We start from the raw sequence: 20,841 nt of genomic DNA on the forward strand, positions 1-20,841 counted from the left end.
GTTCAAGCGAAACCATTTGTTATAGAAGGCCTCAACATTAACCTGCAACATCATGACCTGTGGGCAGTTTAGACAAATAGCTCGTTGCCGCATCATACAGACCTGTGACTTGGCAACAAGCTGTTGGTCTAACCTGCCCACAGGTTGTGATGTTGCACGTCAGTGTTCAAGCCTTCTATAACAATTGGTCTCGGTTCAAGTGATAAGAGATTTATCATCATGTTTATCTTGGTTTGAATTCTGACGAAAGGCCTCCCTGGGCAAAGACTTAGTTGATGCTACCATATTCACAGATGAAAAAAATATCAACATATAGATTTATTGTTGCTTTGATAAATAGAATAGCTACTTTGGTACATTTTCTGTGTTTATTATTATATTTTTCTATACCATTTTTTTGTTGTTCAAAGGCTATTATCCACGGGCAGAGTAAATCGATCCACTGCAGAGAATAAAGAAGACACAGCTGCAGAGAATCCACCAGATGAAAATGAGGATGATGATATAGAGGTAGAAGCTAATGATGGGGATGCTGCAGCAGTGAAGGAGCAGCAACGGCAGACAGACACCCAGGAGTATATTGGGGAGGAAGAGGAACAGCAGGAAGTTTCTTTCAATGGTCAGTGTGTATGGTTGACACTATTCTTTATTATAATCTCCATCCATTGCACTACTACTTGGCTAGTGAATGTAGTTTTATGTACTTGAAGTAATATTTCTCGGTGAACTTGATTGAAGCGCAACACAGCACAGCCTAAGGGTGAATGGATAATGCTAATTTTAGTAAATTACCTTTCAATTCACAGCTAATGCCTTGAACATTTCATAGGTTAAGAATTCATTTTACATAGTAAATGTTAAATTTATTTCTTGTAATAACTAAAACAAAATATAGTTGATTTCAAACATATATAGTTGATCAGACAGAATATTTCATATAAAATATAGTTAATCAGACAGAATATTACAAATAAAATATAAGTTGATCAGATACAATATTTTTATCATTTCTGAATCATGTGAATGTAAAAAAGTAAAAAAAAAATGTATCCATTTCTCTTGTGGCCCAGATGGAAGTGATGATGATGAAGATGATGCAGAAGAAAGTGAAAATGACAATACTAATGAACAAGAGGCTGACATTCAGGAACATAAGAACCTCGTCAAACAGGTAGGTTTTTGTCAGGAGTTAGCCAATGTGAGAATTTTACTCGGAATTAGAAAAAAAAAAGGAAATCTGTCAATTTTCAATGTACATTACTGAACCTATGCATTAGTAAATCCATTTTCTTGATTTTATTAATTTACCTTTTTTTTTTACAAAACTTTTTTTTTATTATTTCAATGAGAGAAGGAAAGGTATACAAGAAATGTTTTGGAGTAATAAAAAAAAGATATTTAAAAAGGAGAGAAAGATTATACACTGCAGGAGCAGGACCTGCCTCTGTTTTAAATTGTTTTTTTTTTTAATTAATGATTCTTAGCTACAAGATATTGCTTTACTATTAACGTGCTATACATTATTTTGTAGGCCACTTCCTACAGCTTCGTCAAAGATTTCAAGTTTGATAAAAAGAAAAGACGCTGGTGTACAATCACATTCATGGTAGGTTTTGTTTCACAGTGACCTGATTCCATACTTGCTGCTCTAACTCCATTCCAAAAAAACTAAAACAAAAGCTCCAAATATGTTTTTAATTGATTGACAAAATGTAGATTTATGAGTCTATTTCATTGAGAAGAACTTTTCCTTGGCTTGACTCTGTAGAATGTTATCTTCAAGTTTTCTGTCGACTATATTTATCTTGTTACAAAGTTCATCAGATAAAAGAATTTTAAATACTTAAAAATAAAGAAAGAATTATAAATACTTTAAGATCAAGATGACAACAAAACAGCAATTGTTCATGTAAATATAAAGTCCAATCACCCCAACATGCCAACTAAAAAATTAACTTGAAGTCAAAACACCTAAATCGCCAACTAAGAAATATATTTTTGTTTTTAGTATGAGCAAAGCCATCTTCAATTGGACATCAGGATGTTATTAGACAGGACTATCAAATCTGTTGTCCTTCATCAAGTCAAGGGCATCACTAGGGCATTTCTAACAGAGGAGAAAGAGAATGGAGAGACAGTAGTGCACCTGAAGACAGAAGGTGTAAACATGCAGGTAAAAGGTTTATACGCACCCCACGTCACCAATTAATCGACTTTTTTAGGCTATGTATTTGAATCTAAACAGAAATGATGATTTAGATGTTAATAATACAGAAACAGATTTAACTTAATAGTCTGATTTGTATTATCTGTGATACAAAAAATAACAAAGAAATGGAGTAGAATCTAAATAGAATGTGATGACTGAGTGATACTGACTTTAATTTGAAATTATTTTGTATTTTTTTTTATTCATAATAAGTGAAATATTTTTTTTTGCCAATTTAATAGGAACCAAAATATCGGTGGCTAAAGCAGAATAGAATTAAATAAAAAAAAATTACCTTTGTCAATGTTTTTTTTTTTAATTATATCTAGGAATTGTTCAAATATCCCGATATACTGGATCTGAACCAACTGTATTCCAATTGTGTTCACACTATGGCTAATACTTATGGGATTGAAGCAGCCAACAGGGTTATAATTAAGGTAATGCTGTTTCTTTATTTTATATCCTTTTTAAAAAGATCTCAGCAAGATAATGAGCCGTAACCATAGCATTCTTATTGACAATCAAAACTCTCTTCATTTTTATTAATACAATTTAATTTAAAAGTTGCAAATATAAACCTTTCTGTGAATGTTTACGTTTGTCTTAAAAAAAATTATTAATGAAATAAAAACTACAATTATCACTACTGCTGAAGTGGTAGGGTGGGCTTAGGTTTAAATTTCATGACATCAGAAATTAAAAATAGTACAGTGGTAAAATAGGCATAACCAATCGTTAAAAGCTAGTCTCTTTCAGTTTAACACTATCCCTTAGAGAATTATACTTTCTTTCCATCAGGAAATTCAAAATGTCTTTGGTGCCTACGGTATCTTGGTAGATTACCATCACCTTTCTTTGCTGGCAGACTTCATGACCACCAGAGGGACCTACGACGCCTTCAACCGCAGGGACATTCACTTCAACACATCACCTCTTCAGAAAATGACTTTTGAAACCACAATGAATTTCTTGCTGGATGCCTGCCTGTCTGGCAGTAAAGACAGCCTGAAGTCTCCCAGTTCCAGCCTAGTGGTCGGCAATGTTGTAGGTGTGGGGACAGGATGTTTTGAGATTCTAGACCCCTTACAGTAGAAACATTTAAATAGTTTATTTTTTAGACAATTAAATATCAATCGCTAATGAGGTAACTATTTCTTAGTGCTTACAAGTCTAAGGTTGTAAAAAATAATTTTGAGGTCTTCATTTTGTTATTTTGGTTTTGTTATTTCTGGCTACTCTATTTACTTTGTAAGAGAAAACAAAAAGATTGATGATTGCAGCCTCAATGAAGAGATTTAAAATTATATTTGCATAGCTACTGCATTTGTTATAACCCAATGATGGCAGTCAATGTTTACTCGTTTCTTATAAAAAAAAAAGTTGCAAACTGTGCATGTGTTTGTATTGAGTTGAATGTTTATGTTTTGCTTGATAAGAGTTTCATCATAGTTAGCAAGTACATGTGTATGTAATGTTGTTGACAGCAACTGCAATGATAGGATTATTGCATCATGTAATTGCATCAAGATGAAAAACAAAATTTGATTTGTATAACTTGGAATGTAATCTACATTGATTAAAAATTGATTTTATTCTATACCTGTTTTAAGTTCTTTCATTTTATCTTTGGAACTGTGCAAGAGAGTAAGGGAAATGTCTTCACAGTATGTCCACACACAAAGAAATGAAGCAATGTTTGTGTGAATAATATTTGAAGAGAAATAAGAGAAGTGGCTGGGGAAAAATATTTTTAAATAGTTTTCTGTTATAAGCAACTTTTCCTAGTTGGCTTTCTGTGTGTGTATTATTTAAGTCTGTTTATTTAAAATGTAAATATTGGGGTATAGTAAAAAAAAAAAAAAACAACAGACAATATATCTAAAAAAAAAAAAAAAAAAAAGTTTATACAAGGGAAAGAACTGCAAAATTACTGCAATATATCTCAATACTGCAAGAATAACCTTACTTTTCTATATAAAGCAAAATCAATTAATTATCATGAATAGAATAACTATTGGTTAATTTTTAAAGATTAATATATGCATTGTCATCGACTGTGAATGCACAAATTCAGCTTGATCCGAGAGTGGTGTACAAATTGTAAAAGGGGAAATGACTCTATAAATACAGCAACATATCTCAATAAGTAACATTTTTCCCTTTAATTGATCCGAAATAGGATGTGCTAGAAATGACGTTTACAAAAATTGTACTAGACAGAGTGAATCGAAATAAGCTACATTAAAGTATAGGCCTACAAGAATTCCGAAAAACATTCTCTATACCATACAGACTACGTTATGGAAACATGGACAGCCAAGTGTTAAGTAGAGACAATGTTTGCTATTTGAGCCTCATGACAGCCTATTAAGGAATACGAGGAAATGGCACTAGATCAGGTTTTAGAGAGTTTGTTAGCATGACTGCTGAATGGCTGGGATGGCCTTGGTTAAAAAAAAATGAAGCCATTGCTACGCGAATCCACTTATGACCTAGATATTTGTCACAATGATGCATACAAAGAAGCTAGATCTATCTGCTCGGGGTCGATTTCTTTTTAAAATTTGGACTAAGATTATATTTATTATATATATATATATATATATATATTTAAACATTAAATGAATGTATATGTATCCGGTGTAAAGGCAACAAACAAAGGAAGTACCGGTAAGCACTGAAGAGTCCTTCCGTTTGTAGCTCAAAATAATTTCAATAAGTAGTAATTATTAGACTTTCATTCTATGACTTTAAAACTTATTTAAAAACAAATGGGCAACGAATAAATAAAGGACATTTGAAGATGAACTCATAAGGCAATACAATTAGATATAGCTTTTTTTTTTTTTTTTTTTCATTTCGTTGGCAACATTTTAGGTCAAACTCAGCGTCCTTGACATTGGTTGGTTTATCGTAAAAAATCTCCAATAAAACTACTAGTTCTGTTATGTAGATTAAAAATTGCGAATGCGCTAATCAAATGGAGTTTAGTGTGTTGATTCTGTAATCACAAGGTTCATCGTATAGATTCTACCTTTTAAAATAAAAAAGGTTAACACCACGTCTTGCATTCCATACACCGGATACACCAAAAAGCTAGCAATTTTGTCATCCCCCTTGGGTGAAAATCTCCAATAGGGAAACAATATGATTTTTTTTTTTTTACTCTCCTTTATTATATTTAGACACTTTAGAGGGATATTTATAGATCTAACAAGTGCTTTTCTTTGAATGGACAGAAGTCGCTCTGCAATGACGTCATATATTATTGAAGAAAATGTTTAAACTAATTTATCCGGAAATGTGTTAACTAATATAAAATGACAGGATAAATAATAATTTTAAAAAAGCTAACGAAAACTAAAGCAATAGCTCCAGTTTCTACCAAAGACAAGTCTTTGGCATCGGATTGAAAGAGAGAGGTAAATAGAAGGGTTTAGAATTAGCCTGTCTAGATCTAGTGGGCTAGAGGATTTTGTGACATGTGCATGTGTGTGTTTTTTTTAAAATAAAAATAAAACTCAGAAATACTCAGACACAATCACAAAGATAAAAGCACATTCCTCGTTCCATATCATATGATAGGACAAATTTGTACATATTATTACAAATGCTCCTTCTTCCTTAGTGCTATTAGAATGGATTGCCTGAGCCGGCCAGGAAAACCAATGACTTGGCAGAATTTAAGCCATTGGCTAGATGGATGACGCGTAGGACGAAATCATCATCTTTTTTTATGTTCCCGTAATGAAAATGATTATGTCTAAAGACGGCATGGGCGGGGATAGCAGCAGGTAAAGGTAGGGTTCCAGTCCGGGAGCAGCGTGACCCCTTGACGACAGTCAGTAACCTGATCGAAACATCATACTATTAAAAGGGCGTCAGTTGAATAGAATAACGTAGCTTTAGAGCTCTATAAATTAAAGCTTAAAACAAACACAATCGTGTTGAAGTTAGATCTCTAGGTTATTTCCTGCGTTTCGATATTATTCTAGAGTAGATTAGATTTAGGCCTATGTTTTAAACTTTTCCTTGATCTCACATAATCGTCTAACAGTTCCTATGGTGAAGTATCAACCTCCCCCCCCCCCTTCCTCCTTTCTGAAGTGAATTAAAAAAAAAGTATTGTAATAGTCAGAGGTCGACTTGATAACAGTCTTTTTCTGTCAGTCGGGCATCCTCTTTAACTGACGACCTACGCGTGGGCTAAAACATTTAATTATATGGTATCTTATATATTATTTATTTTTTCTTCATGTCGCGTTTGCATACATCCGTATAACGTAAAAGTGGGCGACCAGCGGCTCTCCTGCCTTCTATTAGATCGCCATACAGGATGTCCTGTGGAAGTCGACCTACTGGCATTCTACGAATCAGCCAGGAAAACCAACGACTTAGTAGTGTTTAAGTCACTGATTAACATGCATGACTAGATCAACACGTGGATACGTGCAGGGCCTGCTAATTATCTTCTCTTTTGAAGTAACTATGTAATTTGTAAGATATATGAACATTTTAGGTAGGCCTATAGGTTATGGAAGAGTGAGACTGTAAGGTGCGGTTTAAGCCGATAATGATGAAATCAGAACATTAATTAAAACTTTTGTAAAGCACTACAGGCATGGGCTTTAGCCGCTTTACTTTTAGGGGGCCTATAATTTTTTTATTCATGCTATCAGGTTTTTCAAATTTACTTTTTTTCTTTACCAGATCTAGGTTTTTTTTAGAAGCACATCACCATGTTGTGCGATTCGGAAATCTTTAATAAGTTGCCCCTTGGTCCTAGGCCTGAGTTAAATTACAGAACAGTTACGGGAAAGTTGAAATCAATATGGGAGAGCCATCCAGATAAAGGTATCTGTCTTGCAAAATATAAAAAAAAAAACATTGTTACTTCTTTTTAAAAGTAAATAAAAAATATCTACATTATCCTGGAGGATGATTTGATTTTACATAACAAAGTATTACAACTGTAAAAATGTATAAATGTACTTTCATAGTAGGCCCTAATTCATACAAATTCTCACTCAAACTTGACATATGGACTTCCGTATCTAGTTCCCAGAGTTCCATTAAGTCTTTACATTTTCTCTTTACTGGCTCACTAAGCTCAGGAGTTGGCAATGCCTGTCAGACAATTTGGAGAAGTGAAACGAGTTATGTTTTGTGGATCGGAAAAATAAAAACGCGAGTCAATACGACAACCTCGACGTCTAAAGAATGTAATCACAATGACAACCCCCTCGGACGCTCGATGAAAAGAGATATTACCAGTAAGAGTAAATAACAACCACTGGGCTGTAAAGTAGACTACAATGCAGAGGATTCCAATTCCCGTAGCCTCATCGTAACGCGTCCGTGGAAGCGTGGAACTAGATAGGCCAATGACGGGTAGTGAACCAGGCCTCGTGGAAGCGTCTGATAGTGGAACTAGATATGCCAATGACGGGTAATGAACCAGGCCTCCGTGGAAGCGTCTGATAGTGGAACTAGATATGCCAATGACGGGTAGCGAACCAGGCCTCCGTGGAAGCGTCTGATAGTGGAACTAGATATGCCAATGACGGGTAATGAACCAGGCCTCCGTGGAAGCGTCTGGTAGTGGAACTAGATAGGCCAATGACGGGTAATGAACCAGGCCTCGTGGAAGCGTCTGATAGTGGAACTAGATATGCCAATGACGGGTAATGAACCAGGCCTCCGTGGAAGCGTCTGATAGTGGAACTAGATAGGCCAATGACGGGTAGCGAACCAGGCCTCCGTGGAAGCGTCTGATAGTGGAACTAGATATGCCAATGACGGGTAATGAACCAGGCCTCCGTGGAAGCGTCTGATAGTGGAACTAGATATGCCAATGACGGGTAATGAACCAGGCCTCCGTGGAAGCGTCTGATAGTGGAACTAGATATGCCAATGACGGGTAGCGAACCAGGCCTCCGTGGAAGCGTCTGATAGTGGAACTAGATAGGCCAATGACGGGTAGCGAACCAGGCCTCCGTGGAAGCGTCTGATAGTGGAACTAGATATGCCAATGACGGGTAATGAACCAGGCCTCCGTGGAAGCGTCTGATAGTGGAACTAGATATGCCAATGACGGGTAATGAACCAGGCCTCCGTGGAAGCGTCTGATAGTGGAACTAGATAGGCCAATGACGGGTAGCGAACCAGGCCTCCGTGGAAGCGTCTGATAGTGGAACTAGATAGGCCAATGACGGGTAGCGAACCAGGCCTCCGTGGAAGCGTCTGATAGTGGAACTAGATATGCCAATGACGGTAATGAACCAGGCCTCCGTGGAAGCGTCTGGTAGAGGAACTAGATATGCCAATGACGGGTAATGAACCAGGCCTCCGTGGAAGCGTCTGATAGTGGAACTAGATATGCCAATGACGGGTAGCGAACCAGGCCTCCGTGGAAGCGTCTGATAGTGGAACTAGATATGCCAATGACGGGTAATGAACCAGGCCTCCGTGGAAGCGTCTGATAGTGGAACTAGATATGCCAATGACGGGTAGCGAACCAGGCCTCCGTGGAAGCGTCTGATAGTGGAACTAGATATGCCAATGACGGGTAATGAACCAGGCCTCCGTGGAAGCGTCTGGTAGTGGAACTAAATATGCCAATGACGGGTAACGAACCAGGCTACGTAGAAGCGTTTAAAAGTGGAACTAAATATGCCAATGACGGGTAGCGAACCAGCCATCCGTGGGGTTATCCAGGACGAGCTTTTATTTTATCTCGCTCGAGTGAGGATGGAACAGAGACCCTGCAACTCAGTGTCACATGTTTAGGCGACGACCTAATTCTATATACAAGATTTATCTTCCTTTACCTAGTACTGTCTCTATATAAAACGATACTAATTAATTATGACTAATTGATAAAATAATTGATACATTTTCGATTGATTCATGTTTTGTTAGGTGTAATGAATAAATGTGCAAAGTTTCAAATTGATCCGAGAATGAGAAGTGGGAGAAATAACGTGCACAAGATTTTACACAGACAGACAGACAGACGGAGTGAGTTGATATAAGATATAAGCTTTGTAATGAAGCCGAAAAAGACCCGTTACACTGGACTCAATGATATTTTTTTACAAAAGCTAAACAAAAACAATTGGTAAAAATATTTCTAATCGCACAGATTTATTACGTCTACATATGACTGATCCAAACTAATTGATACAATTACACTTAATATAAGTTACATGACTGACCTAAACTAATTAATACAATTACACTTAATATAAGTTACATGACTGACCTAAACTAATTGTTACAATTACACTTAATATAAGCTTTATTTTAATTTTTTTTTATTTTTATTTTTTTTTTTTTTAAATGTTTTGTATGTTTTTCTTGTTTTTGTTTCTTTTGTATTGGCGACGCGTGTATGACCACACGACCAATAAAGGCTGGTCACCACTGGCCTAATTGTGTCCCATCAAAGGTAGTCTCTTTAACTTTGATGTTTATCGTATGTTCTCCAAGTAATGATCATTCTACATTTCTTGAGCCTAGAGGCCTTATTTTAGCACTCAGTCTTTCGATCAGATTTAATGCCACTCAAATCTGCCATTTCAGAGACATTGATATTTTTTGACGACGACAATGAACGAACTAGTCTGAAGAATGAAGAGATCCAACTGCTGGCACAGAAATGTTCCTCTCTACTCAGAAGTCACGGGGTCAGAAAGGGAGATGTCGTCTGCAACTTGTTACAGAGCAGCCTGGAAAGGGAAGTCACCAATTTTGGTATAATTTTAGCAGGTGTGCTTTAATAATAATAATAATAATAAGGACAATTACAGTTTACCTTTGATAGTCCGACGGTTGCCAGACCCGTGTGTGTTTGTGTGTGTGTGTGTGGGGGGTGGTGGTGGTTGGATTACCGAAAATGTTAGGTTATCCAATGTTGGTTGTTGCACTTTAAGAATGGAACAGTATATGTCAAGAAAATTCTATTAATTATGTAATAAATAGGGTATTCAAGATTAGGCTTTTGAGGGTATACAATAATATACGAAAAAGGAAAAAATAATTCATTAAAAAATACAAAATATATGATTTCAGCTTTCACATACAATTACAATCGGCGTTGGGTCGGATTACTGAGTGCGTCGGATTACTGAGTGTGTCGGTTTATGATGTCAAGAGTTGAATGTACTTCATTGAAAATATTTTAAGATGTCCTCATTTGTATTTTTAAATATACCTTTCCTTTACGTTGGGCAAATAACACTGCGCGTGTGTATTAACAAATGACATGTAGATTTGTTCACGCTGATCCGTAGGTGCAATTGTCATGCACGGTGATGTCATCAACGACACGAGTCACCATTTCTGGACGCCCATTCTCCAAGCCAACGCACGTTACCTGATTGTTGAGCCCGTCGCCGAGTCTACGGGCTGGAAAATGGTGAGCAGATTTGAGTTTCGTGAATATTTTTCAGAAATAAGGGAAGAAACATTCTGTTTGATTGCAGGGAGATTTTTTTTCATTTTCATTTTACAAACTATATAAATAGCCTACGTATTTATAAAAACTGCAACAGAATTAAGTTAAAAACAATCTTGTACCAGTATTAACATTTAACATTGCTAAATGAAGGCTTACTTGCACCACGTAGTTCGAATGTTGTTCGATTTTTTCATCTATACTGTTAATGTACAGTAGTTACGCTGATATTGTCAATTGTAGTCAAACTGAATTTCCGTTTGATTGGATTAATAAAATTATCTTATCTTATCTTACCTTATTAATGCAACATTAATTCAAACGAATTTATCTGCAGCTTATGGATGACATTGAGCCTAGTGGGGCAGACATTGAACGATCGACCAACGCTGAATATCCACAGATACAGAAAGTGTTTAAGTTTAGATTGGAACATCACATGAAAGTAAGTTTTAGATTGGGACATCACATAAAAGTAAGTTTTAGATTGGGACATCACATGAAAGTAAGTTTTAGATTGGGACATCACATGAAAGTAAGTTTTAGATTGAGAGATCACATGAAAGTAAGTTTTAGATTGGGACATCACATGAACGTAAGTTTGAGATTGTAAAATCACATGAAAGTAAATTTTAAATGGAACCATCACATGAAAGTTTGAGATTGGAACATCACATGAAAGTTTGAGATTGGAACATCACATGAAAGTTTGAGATTGGAACATCACATGAAAGTTTTATATTTGAACATCACATGAAAGTTTTATATTTGAACATCACATGAAAGTTTTATATTTGAACATCACATGAAAGTTTTATATTTGAACATCACATGAAAGTTTTATATTTGAACATTACATGAAAGTTTTATATTTGAACATCATATGAAAGTTTTATATTTGAACATCACATGAAAGTTTGAGATTGGAACATCACATGAAAGTTTTATATTTGAACATCACATGAAAGTTTTATATTTGAACATCACATGAAAGTTTTATATTTGAACATCATATGAAAGTTTTATATTTGAACATCACATGAAAGTTTGAGATTGGAACATCACATGAAAGTTTTATATTTGAACATCACATGAAAGTAGTTTTATATTTGAACATCACATGAAAGTTTTATATTTGAACATCACATGAAAGTTTGAGATTGGAACATCACATGAAAGTTTTATATTTGAACATCACATGAAAGTTTTATATTTGAACATCACATGAAAGTTTTATATTTGAACATCATATGAAAGTTTTATATTTGAACATCACATGAAAGTTTGAGATTGGAACATCACATGAAAGTTTTATATTTGAACATCACATGAAAGTAGTTTTATATTTGAACATCACATGAAAGTTTTATATTTGAACATCACATGAAAGTTTTATATTTGAACATCATATGAAAGTTTTATATTTGAACATTACATGAAAGTTTTATATTTGAACATCACATGAAAGTTTTATATTTGAACATCACATGAAAGTTTTATATTTGAACATCACATGAAAGTTTTATACTTGAACATCACATGAAAGTTTTATATTTGAACATCACATGAAAGTTTGAGATTGGAACATTACATGAAAGTTTGAGATTGGAACATCACATGAAAGTTTGAGATTGGAACATCACATGAAAGTTTTATGTTTGAACATCACATGAAAGTTTTATATTTGAACATCACATGAAAGTTTTATATTTGAACATCACATGAAAGTTTGAGATTGGAACATCACATGAAAGTTTGAGATTGGGACATCACATGAAAGTTTTATATTTGAACATCACATGAAAGTTTTATATTTGAACATCACATGAAAGTTTGAGATTGGAACATCACATGAAAGTTTGAGATTGGGACATCACATGAAAGTTTTATATTTGAACATCACATGAAAGTTTTATATTTGAACATCACATGAAAGTTTTATATTTGAACATCACATGAAAGTTTTATATTTGAATATTACATGAAAGTTTTATATTTGAACATCACATGAAAGTTTGAGATTGGAACATCACATGAAAGTTTGAGATTGGAACATCACATGAAAGTTTTATATTTGAACATCACATGAAAGTTTTAGATTGGGACATCGCATGAATGTTTTAGATAATTGATGATATTGTGTTGACATTTTAAATGTTAATTGCTAAATGTTGACATTGTTAAATGTAAGCCTGCATAGTTACCTACCTTTTAATATTACATAAATAATATGAGTATCCGTCGATGACTAAACATATTTTGCCACATCTGATGCAGATTAAGCTGTATAAAGGCCTATATAAATAAATAAATAAATATACCATACAATCTTTTTTCAAGGATGTAAACCGAGAAGCAGTCAAGTCCGCCTTTGATTTGATGAAGGCTCACCCAGGAGTGTACGAAGAAAGGGTTTTCTCACACGATCCCGCAGCCATCTTTGTCGCCCAGGGCTCACAAAGTAAGTTGCTGTTCTGGCTTTTCTCTATATATATTCACCAGCTATAACATTTATGAACTTACAAGAACAAAGACGCGCCTATGAAGGGACACAACCAGTTATCCAAACAACAAGATAACAAAACGATCAAACACTCCAAAGAAACAGGTACAAGTGAACTAGATCTAAATATAGGATTCTAGCTCGAACTGTTCGCTCTCAGTTCCAGAACAAAAAACAACAACAATATATCTAATTCTTGGCCGAAATATATTGTTTTGTTTTGTGTGATCCGTTTGGCCAGAATTTCGGAATGTTAAGTACTTCTTCAAATTGACAATGAGTACTAGATTTATACCAACAGAGAGGGTTACGTTGTCTTTGCAGCTAGAGGTTTTGGGGGGGGGGATGTTGTGAGGCCTGAGCCGCAAAATAATTTCTTTAATTCTGAGTTGCAGACTTCTATGTTTGTGACGGCAACAACGGCCTCTATTACCTTGTGGTTAGACTTCTATGTCTGTGATGGCAATAACTGCCTCTATTACCTTGTGGTTAGACTTCTATGTCTGTGACGGCAACAAATGCCTCTATTACCTTGTGGTTAGACTTCTATGTCTGTGACGGCAACAACGGCCTCTATTACCTTGTGGTTAGACTTCTATGTCTGTGACGGCAACAACGGCCTCTATTACCTTGTGGTTAGACTTCTATGTCTGTGACGGCAACAACGGCCTCTATTACCTTGTGGTTAGACTTCTATGTCTGTGACGGCAACAACGGCCTCTATTACCTTGTGGTTAGACTTCTATGTCTGTGACGGCAATAACGGCCTCTATTACCTTGTGGTTAGACTTCTATGACTGTGATGGCAATAACGGCCTCTATTACCTTTTGGTTAGACTTCTATGACTGTGACGGCAATAACGGCCTCTATTACCTTTTGGTTAGACTTCTATGTCTGTGATGGCAATAACGGCCTCTATTACCTTGTGGTTAGACTTCTATGTCTGTGACGGCAATAACGGCCTCTATTACCTTGTGGTTAGACTTCTATGACTGTGACGGCAATAACGGCCTCTATTACCTTTTGGTTAGACTTCTATGACTGTGACGGCAATAACGGCCTCTATTACCTTTTGGTTAGACTTCTATGACTGTGACGGCAACAACGGCCTCTATTACCTTGTGGTTAGACTTCTATGACTGTGACGGCAATAACGGCCTCTATTACCTTGTGGTTAGACTTCTATGTCTGTGACGGCAATAACGGCCTCTATTACCTTTATCGTTTACATAAATCCTCCCTCCCTCACAGTTGGTCAGAATATCGCATGCCAAAACAAAACGAAGTTCTCTTTTCTTCTTATGTGATTTTTATTAGCGCAAGAGACTACTTCTTAGCGAAAAAAAAATCAAATCGCGATACCCTTTCAGCTTCGTGGTTCTGTGAGATGACACACTTTGGCATGGATCCGTTTATTTTGTTCTGTGCAATGAAAAATCAAAACGAAACCATTTGAAAACTCTTTACAGAGCACTACAAATTGGTGCTACGGAACCACTCCCAACTCTGTCAGATCGCTCATCGCGTGGAGGACATGTTCAACGTCACGCCGGAAGATGTCGTCTACAACGACTGGCCAATCAGCTGGCTAGCCGGACTGCCCTTCTGTTACATAAGCACTGGGTGCTCCATGGTGAAGTCTACCCTGACTGAATGTCCGGCCCAGAAAGTCGTTCGAGAGGTCGGTCCGACGCTGCTTTTTTAATATATTATTATTATTACTTGTATAATATTTGAAACTTCAGTTAAAAAATAGAGTAGCTGGGAGAGGTCCAAGGAAAGACTGGCTGCTGAGCCGCGAGAGGTTTTCAAGTTCCTATCTGAGGGGGTTGCAAAGTTTTAATTAGGATTGGTCGTTTTCAAATTGCTCTTAACTCAAATGGATCACTTTTATCGTAATTAGTAAGGTAAAAACAAAATAGAAGGAAATAACGGGTTCTGCTGAATTCTAATAGAGGAAAGAGACGACCTTCATACTGTCTGGTAACTGTTTTGTTACTAGGTTGTAGCCAGTTGTAGGTACTAGATGTCAAAGTAAGAAGAACCTGAGGATTAAACTGCAATATCAAAGCCCTAGAGTAAAAGACTGTATGTGTTTTGAGACTGTTTTGATTCGTTGTCCCATTTCTACTATTTAATAGACACCTTCATCTTTTCAAACTCCCTTCGTTGAATTGTTTTCCTCCACAACAATTGGTTAAATAGTGACCTGTCGTTTGTTTGGTTGACGTACAATGCCCCGATAACCCCCGAAAATGGATGATGTCTTTGAGGGGCGGGGGAAACTATACTTTCCTTCTTACTTCAAGTTGTTTTAGTGCAGACCTGGTCCCTGATAGAAGACGAGCACGTGACCATCGCCAGCCTTCACCCTCCAATGATACAGATGCTGTCCTCTCACTGCGATGATTTACCGGAGCCGCACTGGACGCTTAAAGTACTCAGCACCACGGGATTTGTCCGGCAGTCCGTCATGGACGCCATTGGTACATGCACCACCTCAATCGTCACCTGCTACTCTCTGATAGGTAAGTAAAATGATATTTTAGGTGCGTATATAGTCTTATAAAAGTGTTAAACGCCCTAATAAGGAGCTCTCTCTTAAGTAAGATAAAAAGTCGCACTGATTCTTGTCTTTATTTCCTTTCTAGAGGCTGGAGTGGTCTCGAGATTAAGGCTGACTGAAGAAAATAAAACCAGGTTCTCTGAAGGCTGCGTTGGAGACCTCAGTGACCCTGTCAGAACCAAGTTTGACACAGAAGGCAACGGGTCAGCCAAGGCCACAAAAGTCATTACAATTACAGTTCATTGAATTTCTATTAAAATATTATCGCATCTTCACCATGTTGTTACACATAAGGCGTGAAGTTGAAATGCACGAAACAAATAAATGCAGTGTTTCCCTCTAACACAGTGATGCCCAACCTAATTCAATCCGCGGGCCATTTTAATTTCCAACACTAGTGTCGCGGGCCACATGATAGAAAAGATACAAAAACTTAATGCAATTGACCTGAAACTATTTTATTTCAAACCCGAGGATCTAGTACTTACAGTGAATTTGATATTTGAATTTTTCTCTCAACACTTAAAAACTGTTCTTGTTGTTTTTTTTAAACCGCCTCAGACTTTCTTTATAAAAACAAACATTTTGGCTAGCAATGGTATCATGTTCTACAAAAAAGTAAAGATCTTTTCACCTTTCCTAGTAGATTCTATAGTCCTAATTCATGAACACACAAATGTTAAATGCCTTGGTAGTAATCCATTTGTAAAAGTTAACCGTCCTAATTTAGGTAAAGAAACATTTTTTTTTTGGGGGGGGGGGGGGAGGGGGGGGGGAGGGAGGAATTTCTGTATTTTGTGCCGACGTTTCGGCGGGCCGGATGAAAGCATGTCGCGGGCTGGATCTGGCCCGCGGGCCGTATTTTGGGCATCACTGCTCTAACACACTAGATTCTAGATCTATGTTTTTATGCCATCGTGTTATCGACACCATTGGGAAAACCCTCATTAAACCTATGTTTCCTTTTTTTTTAATCCGGCCTTTTGACCAAGGAGAATTTTGCACGAGAACTCTGTTATCACTTGAACAGGTTTTACATTTTAAACCGATTTTACGTTGTGGAGAAACCGTTTTATTCTTTCCGAGAGTAACCTCCTTCTTCCAGCTAGCTTTTTGTTCTGAGCTGTGTGCCTAGGAAAAATAGTGTGCTGTTCTCTTCAGTCGTTCAGCACTGCCCTACAGAGTGTTGGTTATGTTGGGCTGAAATGGTAGTAGGGTCTGCCTAAGGTGGATTAGGATTGGGCATTCAAAGAGGAGTTTGGCCACTTCAAATTTTACAATTTACATTTCTCCCCCCCCTCCCCGGGAATGCTTTAAAGATGAACTTAGCCCACACTCGTATAGAGGAAAGCACATGGCAGCAGATGGCCCCTGAAAGAGACAGCTGGAGAGCTCTTACGAAGAAAACGTAAATAAACCTCCCGACGGACAACGGCTTTGTCTGCATCAGGGGGTGGCAAAATATGAAGGTCGAAACTGGGTTTGCGATGTCATGTGAAATACTGCACTCATCCTTAATTTTTGGAATCGGAGGCAATGCCTTATGTCGTAGCATTGAATTAGTCAAAGCTTTTCTTTAAAAATTCAAATCTAAAAACAAATGTATGACTCTCGCGTGCTGTATCTTAAAATAATGTAGTGCTAAGTCTTAAGTTATAAATCAAACCACTGGTGAACCCTGATATTGCTTCTTGTGGTCAACATTTTCTATCTAGGTGGGTGAAATTCTACTTCAAGGGAAACTAGTCTGTAAAGAGTATTTCAACGACCCAAACTTAACAAAGATGTCTTTCACAAATGACGGATTTCTAATGACTGGAGACTTGGGATTTTATAATGAAGAAAGTAAGTGGGACTTTTAGTTGACAGTCTATCCGCACGTATGCTGTTATTCTCAGTACCAGCAGAAGTATGTAATCGATACCCTTTCCTAGGATAACAAAACGTTAAGACGGTTGACCATGTCACATAACGCTTTCCTATTAAGCATTGTTGTATCAATTAGTTTGGATCAGCCAAGTAATTAAACTTGTAATCGATCTAGACTAACAACAAAAAAGCATTTACAAAATAAAAAAAAGTGGGGGGGGGGGGAAAGACCTGAATTTAAACTCATAGCTCAAGCCTTTTCAGGCTTCTCAAGCCAACACGGTAACCACTCTGCTAGTGGAGAGCTTATGAACACGGCAGATTTTCTAGTTATCTATTGTTTCTTTAGTCTCGTCCTACATTTCATGTTGTGTTCACTAAGACGAAGTATAAAGGGGGCTAATTCAGCGTATACTACCACTTCAGTCAAGTACAAATTCTTTCCCTTGTTTGAGATACCAAACAAAATAATTAATTACCCGTAGTTAATTAACTAATTGGTTGTTTTTTTTTTACAATTGATTCTTGTGATGTCAGGTAAAAGAAATAATGTTGCAAAATTTCAACTTGATTCCAGATTGGGTGTGGGAGAAATAACGTGTACAAACTTTTTACCAGATAGACAGACAGAGTGAGTTGATATAAGCTTAAAAAAAATACTTCCAACAAGAGAAGAAGGAAGAATGGACAGAACTAGCTTTTCCGAATTTTGTACAGTTCAACAGATCGGACCGGACTTTGGAATGTCCAGAACCTGCGCAAATTGGCAATCGAGGCTCATTTATTATGAATTGAGAGACCCCGTTAGGATGCTGCTTTTACAAGTGAGAGGGCAGGTGATGGGGGAAGTGCTGTAACTTATCCAAACCCTTTCCTGAAGTAGGAGCTGCAGAAAGGCAGCCCTGAAAATAGCTGAAATATCCCTTCTGCATCAAAGCTCTATTCATCCATACTTTTACACACTCCAAGTTAGGGACTGAATAGCGTGTCGAGACAGGTGGTGGAACGATTAGAAAAAAAAAGTTAGCATTGGCGCCCCACTGACACACCAGGCCCAAATGTAAAGAATTATGCATGCTTTAAGATCTGTCAGATGTTCTTATCTTAGAAAGGTATAAAGCCTGCTCTAATACACAACAGTGACAACTTAAATATGGTATTTTTTTGTTTAGTTTTTACAAACTATTATTAGTTTAGTTTCTATTTCAAAAGCCTTTCCTTGTTTTTAACCAGATCAGCTGTTTGTTCTTGGTCGTAAGGTGGACGCTATAATCCGAGGAGGTACCGCCATCTTTCCTAGAGATATTGAAGAGAAGGTCAACCAGTGTCCTGGTATATGGAAGGTCAAGGTTGTTTCAATCAAAGACTACAAAGGAATTGTTCAGGTCCTTAATTTGTTATTATTTTTTTAACGTAGGTATGCCGTCAATTAGTTTTGGACATAGTCATGTCGGCAATTTATTTTAGATAGAGATCGAGATCTAAAGCTGCAGACAATAAATTTAAACAGGCCTCTAGTCAATCATCTTTTGACACATGCTCCTACCCAGTTTTAGACATATGCCTGCAGTCTTAGTTTTAGACCTAAACCTTCAGTCCTTTGGGTTTAAACTTGTCCAGTAGTATAGTGGGGAGAAGAGATACAAGAAAGGGAACTGTGCGTATGTGTGTGTGTGTGTGAAAAATGTAGATAGCTTCAAGTGCATGTGCATGAAGGCCAAGGCATTTTAAAATATTACTTTTCGAATCTAACAGTCGTTTATAAAAAAAAAATGATAATCACACACACATAAAGTAGACTATGTTACGAGAATTGAACTAATTCACACAACTCTCATTGTTTTTATAGTCATCGCAACATTCCAATGTCATTAACTCTTTCTCTCCGTAATTATTTACCACATTCTGGTGGAATCAAGACTGGTATCGTCAGTTAGGAGAGAAAGAGTTAAAAATGTCTATTTGCAATTTACACATTTTAACCTTTGACATTTTAATTGGTATTTTTAAAATACAAAGCTTGTATTAACTCACTCCGTCTGTCTGTCTGACAGCAATTGGACGGTTCTCTCCCTTTACTCAATATATGATTTGTTTTAAAAAGAAAGACATTTTTTAAATATTTTGCTTGTTTAAAAACTTAAACACAGATGTGCGCCTGTGTGATACCCAGAACAGACGATTCCCTAACAATCGAAAGGGTCAAAGAATTCTGCCGCTACCAGTTGGGAGGCACGTACGATGCAGACGACAATCCGCACATGCCGACCTACGTTTTCTTTTTTGAAGAGTTCCCCATGCACAAAGGAACAGTCAATCGGCGTATGTTGGCGTACATGGCCTCAGAGATCGTGCACGGCAATGCCAACTGCGAGTACTGAAACCCTTCAAAGATGAAATCTCGACTAAGCAAAACATGCCCTTCTCGTTAGTTCAACTGAATACTTTCCAGGTTTTCCTCGAAGTAGATCTCTGTGTCACAGACTTATCCATGTAAAGAAATAGCTGTTTTTTATGTTTAGACTATCTACATGACTTGTACTATTTCCTATTTTCAATGTAGATACAGCAATAAAACATTTATTTTTGAAGTTTCTGTGTTTAAACCAAATAAAGTTCAGAAAACAAAGGTTTTATGATAGTTTTGTTTCGTAAAGTTTATATTTTTGCTGCAACAACATGACTTGGAGGTATGCATTTTGGGCTTGGTGGTCTTAGTGTCATGTTAATGAGTGTCTTTGTGGCATGTTTGTCTTGGAGGATTAACTTGCGGTCTATAGGACAGTTGATGTTAAGGTCATCTGTTTCTTTTTCTTTGGCCCACGGTTAACGAGCAGGGTGTCAAGTGGCCAGCACAACGACCAACCGTCTTTACTTTCCCCAACTAAAGTCGGGTACCCATTAGAACTGGTTGGACTCAGGGGCGCCCTATAAAAAGGCGAAATTCAAAATCAGTCTTCACCGAGATTCGGACCCAGGACCCCAGGTTCAGAAGCCAAGCATTTAACTATTCAGCCACCTGTTCCCCCCCCCCTCGCAGGGGATGATGGAAGACATTGAAATCTTCTAGCAAACCCATAGGCCTACTTACTTACGTTACGAAGAAAAGCGCTTAAGCCTTAAGTCATCGCGCTCCCAATTAACATTTAGGTATTTTTATTTTTGTCTGGTGATATTTGTGTATGTGCTTCTGTGTGGTATTTGTACCCGGGTGGTGTTTGTATTCTGTATT

General features: G+C 36.9%; 2 protein-coding genes across 4 annotated transcripts in view; both read left to right on the forward strand.

Moving 5' to 3' along the window:
* The window catches only part of LOC106061290 (DNA-directed RNA polymerase I subunit RPA1-like), a 29,799-nt gene extending 25,990 nt beyond the window's left edge, over positions 1-3,809 (forward strand). For both annotated transcript variants that reach the window (XM_056030343.1, XM_056030341.1), the window contains exons 30-35: positions 411-619; positions 1,071-1,171; positions 1,532-1,606; positions 2,009-2,173; positions 2,539-2,649; positions 3,011-3,809. In XM_056030343.1, coding sequence (XP_055886318.1) covers positions 411-619; positions 1,071-1,171; positions 1,532-1,606; positions 2,009-2,173; positions 2,539-2,649; positions 3,011-3,304 — 955 coding nt within the window. In that variant the 3' untranslated portion in view covers positions 3,305-3,809. The remainder of the gene's footprint in view (positions 1-410; positions 620-1,070; positions 1,172-1,531; positions 1,607-2,008; positions 2,174-2,538; positions 2,650-3,010) is intronic.
* A 548-nt stretch (positions 3,810-4,357) lies between these two features.
* LOC106061283 (uncharacterized) lies at positions 4,358-20,242 on the forward strand. Of its 2 annotated transcripts, none has more exons than XM_056031260.1 (12): positions 4,358-4,611; positions 6,923-7,066; positions 9,797-9,982; positions 10,507-10,631; positions 11,008-11,115; positions 13,011-13,131; positions 14,644-14,855; positions 15,498-15,702; positions 15,826-15,962; positions 17,456-17,585; positions 18,843-18,994; positions 19,760-20,242. In XM_056031260.1, the coding sequence occupies exons 2-12, from the start codon at positions 6,952-6,954 to the stop codon at positions 19,988-19,990; spliced, it is 1,722 nt and encodes a 573-aa protein (XP_055887235.1). In that variant the 5' UTR covers positions 4,358-4,611; positions 6,923-6,951; the 3' UTR covers positions 19,991-20,242. The 2 variants fall into 2 exon arrangements, with proteins under 2 accessions (XP_055887235.1, XP_013074812.1); XM_013219358.2 differs by lacking the exon at positions 4,358-4,611 and adding an exon at positions 5,489-5,634.
* The last annotated feature ends 599 nt before the right edge of the window (positions 20,243-20,841 follow it).

This window comes from Biomphalaria glabrata, chromosome 5 (assembly GCF_947242115.1).
Source record: "Biomphalaria glabrata chromosome 5, xgBioGlab47.1, whole genome shotgun sequence".
NCBI lineage: Eukaryota > Metazoa > Mollusca > Gastropoda > Planorbidae > Biomphalaria > Biomphalaria glabrata.